The following is an 8,173-nucleotide window of genomic DNA, read 5'->3' as shown; positions in this document are numbered from 1 at the left end:
AAATCTGCGCGCGCCCCGCTAATCTGTCTGGTGCATCCATGAGGTCGGGACCCATTGGCGGAGACTGCGGACCGTGAAACACGAACGCATGGGTAACCTCGAGTTTTCCCGCGTACCTCGTAAATCAAAGTCGTCCGCGGAGAGAAGACTGCGACCGGCTGCAGGAAGGAAGTCGGGGTCTTATGTGTCTGGCGGACGATCGTCGAACTGACGCACCCTGCCTGATTCATATTCAGCGAAAGCTGAATATGCGGGAAGTTGCGACGACCGCACACACGGTCGGAGACTTGAGAGAAAAACCGGTCTAAGTGGAGATTAAAGGTTGAGATAACGCGAGCCAATGTGTCACAAGTGATCTAATCATTCATTTCAGCTTTAGTACTAGTTAATAATTACAAAGGAGAACGGTATAAAACGGCAATCTCGATGTTAATTACCTTTATATGTTCGTATAATGGCATTTGTATGTCAGTAAATATCATAAGTGGCGTTTACCGTGCTGCTTGTGTTGATGAGTTAACTCAATTACGACCGTAATTAAGTCTGGGTACTTGGATCGGTTCTTATTTCTCTTCGACTTTTTAATCATCGCCTGATTCAGAACTCGAGCGAGGAAGAAACCCGACGCCTCTGCAGACTACTCCCGACGATCCCTTATGCGCATACCGTATCAAATGTTGCGAGCTACGCATAATCTATCTTTTCTATGGTACTCGTACCGTACGTTCACCCGTGTGGTGCGATACTCCCGCTGTAGGTGCCGATTAGAGTAGCGTTTCCTCGGCGTATAAACATGACTTACGCGTACACGGTTGTTAGCGCGTACGTACGTATGCTACTCGAGAAGGTGCAGAAAGAGACGCGACTGCGCGTCCCACATACCTCTATGAATGACGTTGCAATAATGAAAGGCGCGCGTTTTTCATAATAAATCGTATATCCGTCAGTCGCGTGTCATTTTGCACGGTGTCTCTGGGTATTTAAGATGCATCGTTATATCGACTAATAATCTCTTACGGAATTTTTGTTATTTATATGTAAAAGAGCGATTTATAGTTCAGTTTAATTTTCTATATACCTAATTTGTAAAAGAGGAAATTATGCAGACGGTATTAATGTGAAACGTATCTTCGAATGCTTTCATGTGATATTTACTTTAGTGTTTCACAATCGATAAGAAATACCCTGTTGACTAGTGCTATCTTCAGGCATTACTTTGGTCTCCATAAAATAATACGTGTCTCTATATAGCAACGACACGCGAATCGCGATCTTCTATTATCTACCCTTCTCTCGCTACGTACTTATCTCAATGCGTGCGTGCACTTTTGAACGCACGTCGGCGCTCTCGCTCTCCGATATGAGATCCGCAAAGCCAACCCGAATGGGCTCGTATCGGGCACCTCGCTCCCACACTCGCCCGCACGACGATGATATTGCGCTCTTTCTCCCGGTACCACTTGCGTCTCTTTCCGCTCGTGCGGTATGCTCCATCGCCTGCACTCTCACTCCTCTTTTCTCCTTTCCGTCTTCCACTCGTCGGTCCAAAGAGGCGAAGGTGGAGGCTAATCACCACGCAATCACCGCTCCCGGTGCGGCCGGGACTCCGACCCGTTCCCAGAAAGCAGCAACCGCCTTTTGCCGCCTTGGGGCATTCACCACCGCGGTACCGGTGCTGCAAAACCAACAATCTTCGTCCTGTGCCGCGGAAAAAAGAGCACTGCCCCTCCTCGCGCCCCGTTCCCCGCCCCTTTTCGCCAAATCACCGGAGGGCCGACCGATCGTCCGACTACTGGCATCCGGGGAATCCATCGCGAGAATAGCCGCGATTCCACCTTGGCAGTGCCTATCGAGAGAGGAGGAAGGCATGCATTAAACCCGCGGAGGCAACTACCGCGTCGACACGACACTGCCCGGAATACGTATATGCCATGGTTGAAAAGAAGTATATTTTGGGATAATTCCCCCGTATGAATGATGGACGTTTCGTTCTGAAATGCGTTTTGAATCGACATTATCGCGTGTAATGAGAGTGCACCGTAAGGATGAAATGAGGCACCTGCTCAAATAATTGCATGTGGTGAAACCCTATAGGAATAACGTGGTTATTGCGTGCGATTTAGTAACCTATAGGTGGTAGGCCGCGATTACAGGGATATTATACCACAAAAAATGCGTTGTACTCTTCACTGGACTTTGTTTCATTTTTATAATGTATTAATCAATTATAATTTGTTATAGATTTTTTGTACCGATGAGAACTTATTAATATTTCTAAAAACAATTGTTGTATAATCTTTAAAATAGAGACATTGTCTCAGATATCTATAAAAGAGATTCATATAAATGTGTAAAAATTATTAAATCGTTTAAAGATTCATTATTTTTAATTACATTGTGTATAAATTTCCCAATGTTTGTTCTATTGATATGTTACATACAGTATAGCGAAATTAAATCGTAGCCTGTCAAAAACGGGTAACTTCGCGGCTTTCGCGGATAAAGGTACTTTGTCGCTGTCCACCCTTACAATTAGATACGAGATAATACACGCAGGAAATGGGTAACCAGTAGGTAAGGACGTAAATTGATATAGTTGGGGGCGATGGTCGTTAGAGAGTATATAATATTGGGTGCACCTTTACCATACACCCACGCGACAGCGTAGCCGACGTTTACAGGATGCCTGAAACTGCTGGCTTCGGGCAACTCCGGGAGAAGAGGAGGCGTGAGTTTACGATAAGATACACGTAGCCATGTAACTGGCTTCCTCCAATGTTTCGCGCTAAAGGGTTAATCGAATTGGGACTTATTATTACGTCGCCCGCAGATTTGTTAGATATCGCCTCGCGTATAGAAATTACGATAAGCGAGTTCTCGAATTTACATACTCTCGTTTCATCGGTGCTGTAAAATATATCTGCAGTAAGATAATTAATTATAAAAAGATTATCTCTCAATCGATTATTTATTATTTGATAATTATCTACTCGAAGAAAATAAACAGAGAAATTGCAAAAGCAATTACAATTGTATTCACTACATAAACACCGAGATCTTTTTAATACTTTGTGTCGAAGAAAAATGTTGACATACTTATTAAGAATGTACCAGGTGTACCCATAGTAACAAAAAGTGACTGAAACTGGAAATATATACGTTCCGTATAAAAATGAAAGTTATATACACAGGAAACAGTTTATTATAAGGTCGATAAATATTTAATAGAATTTTGTAGTTTAAATGGAAATTTTTAAACTATAAAAATAAATTTTCCTATTTTATTTTATTATTTTTTAAAAACATGTCTGCTTTTTATTAAAATCATTTTTAATCCGGGTTCCAAATCGCGGCCAAACTGTTCGTATTACTTTCACAAATATAATATAGCAAATTAGATAGTAAAATATGGCATAGCATTTTTAATTGGCTGCAGCAGCCAATCTTTTTTTTCAGTGTACGTGTAATGCATCCTGTAATAATCAAATCTAGTGTAAACTTGATATCCTATCTTTACTATCGTTTTATTTTTGAATGACACAAAATATAAATAAAGAACACGACAACTTGTGTGATATCTTAAATTATCATTAGAGCGTCGGATATTAATGCTGAGAACGGACGCGCAGGATCACGTAGCGCGTGTGCGCTTTCGCTGCGGGATGACCGTGCCACGCACGTAAGTCCACGCGTGACCGACGTGCGAATTGTATGAACTATCGTATCGAATTGCCATTACGGCTCGCACCTAAGAGCGCTCGCACCGTCGCTTCGAATGAATTTACACATGGTTTTCTGTGCGGCACGCACGAACTATCAACGCGCGTTAATTACCCACATAGTGGTCCATGAAGTCTTTGTCGGTCTTTACGGCACTACCAGTATATCCATGCTGGACTTCACGGCCGCTGAATGCTATTGATCAAGAATTGATTCGATACGATGTGTTTGCTACATGATGTGTTACTAAATATTATGCGATACCGACGTCATTCAAATTTTAACAGTACACATAGGAAAATAAAAAATATTATATTTTTCCTCTTGAATTAAAATTTCTTTTTTTTGTTTCGTACTTTTCGAGTTATTTAATCTTAAAATTTGTAGAAAGTGTATTATTATCATACGTATTTTCGCTATCAAACGTTGTAAATTACGCGCGGAAAAATTTTGAAAGGTCTGTCCCTGAAATAAGTTTGCAGCGTGGAATCACGAGGAAAGTCGTAAGCTATGACGTTTAATTGTGCAATAAATCTTGATTCTTCGATTTGCAACCCATTTCCTACTGCGGGGGCGACGATTGGTCGCTGTTAAATTGGTGCGTAGGTGCAATGGAGGTACCTACGTATCTGTGTAGGTACACCAAGTGTGAAAGTCGGAAGGACTTCATCTCTCCCTTTCCCTTTTGTTACTCTTACGTGTAAAATAGCGCACGATCTTTCACCGTTGTTGACTTTATCAAACTTAATCGTGAATTACAATCTATAACTGACTGAATATGAATTTGGCTAATATAAATGTAAATTTCATCTTAAATTTCAATATATATGTGTACTTGCTGCAACTACTTTGCAAATATTTGTCAATATCGTATCTATAAATTCACGATAAAGAATCTAACTACGAATGCTATCTTCGAGGCTATCTTTTGAAAATTGTACTTTGTGATCCTTAAGTTTATGTTAAAATGGATACAATACGAACAGAAAACGCAAAATAGTTGCACAAGTTTCATTTCCATTCAATTACTCTTAAGTACCTTCCAATATTTTTCTGACGACAGTTCTTATTTTACTTTACAGACTCAGTGGCACAAACGATTACTCTTACGAGTTTTGCCTTCTTCCTGACTTCGTGGCTGAACTCGGCATCGGGAACGTCCGCAAACGATCTACAATTTGTGCCAAACTCCAGTGACATAGAACCCTGGTTTCAACATCCTTGTGGCACCCGATTGGCGGCCTCGCGAAGGATGCATAATTCCAGCGATACGAACAACATCATGAAGAGGGTGCGAACGCAGTTGCGAGTCGCACAAAATCACTTCAACAAGACTTTCAAGGACGTGCGCATAGTTTACTCGAAGGTGAGAGACGAGAGCGCTCTACTCGCGACCGCGATTCTGTAATTAATTGCAGCGCGGTGTCGGGGTAAAACCGCGTGGGCAGTGCTCGCTCAAGGGGGACTCGCACGTGCGCGCGTTGCAACTCATCGCTAGTGCAGTCCTATTTTCCGCTGGCAATTTGCATTGGTTACGATTGCCACGCACATCTAGCATAATTACTTTTTCTACAGTCCCGCGACGCGTTTTAGACCTCTCACAGATTTGATGACAAATCGCTTCCGTCACGTTGTGGAACGAACTCGTCGTTACGCTCGATATTAAAAATATCATTATCGCAAAATGTTATTAAACGCAGTCCTCACGAGACGAAGATAAGCGAATACATTTACATAAGAGGCTTTACTTGTTTATAACGTAGTTGTAGCGAGATGATAAATATTATTGTTTGGTCTACTAGAGAGCCTAAGATCGAGTTTATCCCGCACGAATCACGATGGCTTAGATAGAACGATATATTTTGTTTATCGACTTTTATCACTTTGAAACTTACTCTGGACACGCATGGCTGCATTCCGAGACAGATTTGTGATATTACGGTTTTTGATAACGTACTGAACGTATGTACTAGACTATATAAACAAACAAGATTGCTTATACTCGCAAATGTGCATTACGCCAGATAATTCACATTTAAATAATTCATAAACGTACGACAGTCACTTGTAATTTACGTCTGAATTTATGCAGCATAACGGTACGAGTTAAATAAGATTTGTGTAGTCATAAATTTTATACTCAATGATACGCATAATCAAGTATAAATAAATTATGTGTCTATGGTACAACTGTAAGCTTTTAATAAAATAAAATTCTATGTAGGATTAAAAAAAAATTCAAAAATAATTTAATTGCATTAAATCGATCCGATCATATAATTACGATTCAAAAGGTTACATAGTATTTTACTTTCTGTTACAGGTATACAGAGTGCTGCTGAAGGAGCAGTACAAAATGAATTGGTTGCCAAAAAGGCAGCTCGAGTGGTACCACACGGAACTTTGGTGTTTGGAAAGAGGAAAGAAAGCTGAGCGTGCTCTTCCACGTCTATATGATGCGCTTCAGAGGTTCTCGTTTACGTTCCATCTTCTTAAAGAATATCGTCTCGACTCTAACATCGATGTCACTCGCAGCATCATTAAGAGGCGGACCAGGATTATCGACAAAGCGCATAATCAAGTTCTTAGGGTAAGCTATATAGCGAATTGTTCTACCAAGATCTATATTCACACCGATTAATTGAAAATTGTATTTACATCACGCGTTAATGTTACTCCAACTAATCCGTAAATCCAACTAATCATTTAGCAAGAACGAGATATAAAACTATAAATACTTTATTACACGAACTTGCCATCTTGGGTCAAATTGTTATAAAACTTATTGGGCGTATATACGGCCAGGAATATCAACCTTTTAAGTGAAAGTACGAACATGTAAAAGTAATACTTCTCGTTTGTATGATTGCAGTTGCTGTGTGAAGTCGAAGCTGCTATGATAAATCTGGAATTAAGAACTTCTACTCTAAACGATGCATTTATCATAACGGATAATTTGCATTGGGCTAAAGAGGGCGATTTGACTGTAATGTTGATTCAAGATTGGGGCGTGTTAAAACTTTATCATACCTTTTTGAAAGATTGGATAAAAGTTTTTCGCAACGCCACCACTGACAACATTTGCGATCATAACGTTAAAAAAACGCCTTTGACTTTTACGCCGAATATGCCTAAACAATGGTTAAAAGGCAAAGGAATGAGGAAACATAAACCGACAAGGAAGCCTGGTCGAAATAATACTTTGCGTCAGAACCTGAGAAAGGGATCTCAAAGGAACAGACTGATGAAGAAACAAAAAGGACCTACGTTACGAACATAGACCAACGTGTCGAACCTGAAGAAGTTTGCGCTTCGACGAGATCTGCTGATAATTTAAAGACACTGCTTTATACAGCGTCGAATCGTATACTATCTCACACTAACATAACTTTTATATTTATTCCATTATCGCAATCATGTTCACTTCAATAGTTTTACTCGTTTTTCGCAGATTTCCCAACAAAATCGTACTATTGTACTAATTGTAAGATTATGTATCTCAACAGCCGTAAAAAAAACTATTTAATCCAATAATTTTGGTTCAAACATTCTTGGATGATAATAGAATCAAACATTATTGGATAATAGAAGTATTTTATTAATAACGGTTACGTACTAGAGACCAGTATTAAAAGATCTACTTCAGAACAGTATTATATCTAATAACATATATGCCGAGCATAGACCATAATATTGATAATAAAGTTTCGAAGTACACGGCGCACTCAAATCGATTAGACTCGCCAAAAATATCGGTCCAATGGATTACAGCCGCCGTTAAAGTGAAACACATAATCTTATCGTGTGTATATAAAAGGAATGTAAAAAATCCCATTTTCATTCTCAGGCATTCAACAATCTGAGATCAACGAAAAAACAGTACATTATGGAAATGCATATTGAGAAGAGAGAAAGAGAAAAAGAACAGAGAATAAATTCGCAGATGTACTTTGCACATTTGAGATTGGCCGTCTTGCGCCCATTATTTATATCAATGTGCCAACACAGATTACGCTCACGATCAAGGCGGCTTGTTACACGGTCACGGATTTGAGTTCATTCGATTAAATCAACGGAGTCTGCGATACGCGCAGGTGATGATAGTACGTGAAAGGATCGACAACGAGTTTAGGCGGCTCGTGAAACTTATTTATTCTAGCTTTAAGCGGATGACGCGAAAACTTAATGTCGTTTAGCTGTGATATCCCGAGCGTACGCGGACGTACAGAGTTCCTACGTTTATACATAGGCGCATATGCACATACGTATACATTAACATAGATAGGTATCGTGCGTTGACGCGTACCACGTAGACGTAGATGATTCTCTCCTCCTTTCCGGTGTGTTGTGCCGAAGAATCTCGCCTTGTCGTGAGAACACATGACAATTTTATTTTTTATAGTTAGTCCGTCACTGCGTTGTAAACGCGTATCGACGTCAGAAGCGTTTTAGC

The 8,173-nt window shown here is 40.1% G+C and overlaps 1 protein-coding gene across 1 annotated transcript; it reads left to right on the top strand.

The window, feature by feature from the left end:
- Positions 1-2,682: 2,682 nt before the first annotated feature.
- On the top strand, positions 2,683-7,103 carry LOC108729048 (uncharacterized). Its single transcript, XM_018457964.1, has 4 exons — positions 2,683-2,728; positions 4,803-5,086; positions 6,044-6,310; positions 6,593-7,103. The coding sequence occupies exons 1-4, from the start codon at positions 2,683-2,685 to the stop codon at positions 6,998-7,000; spliced, it is 1,005 nt and encodes a 334-aa protein (XP_018313466.1). The 3' UTR covers positions 7,001-7,103.
- The last annotated feature ends 1,070 nt before the right edge of the window (positions 7,104-8,173 follow it).

The sequence above is a fragment of the Mycetomoellerius zeteki genome, unplaced genomic scaffold (assembly GCF_001594055.1).
Source record: "Mycetomoellerius zeteki isolate Tzet28-1 unplaced genomic scaffold, Tzet1.0 scaffold70, whole genome shotgun sequence".
NCBI classification, from domain to species: domain Eukaryota; kingdom Metazoa; phylum Arthropoda; class Insecta; order Hymenoptera; family Formicidae; genus Mycetomoellerius; species Mycetomoellerius zeteki.
Note: the sequence above shows the minus strand (reverse complement) of the source record. Positions and strands in the feature narration are given on the sequence as shown.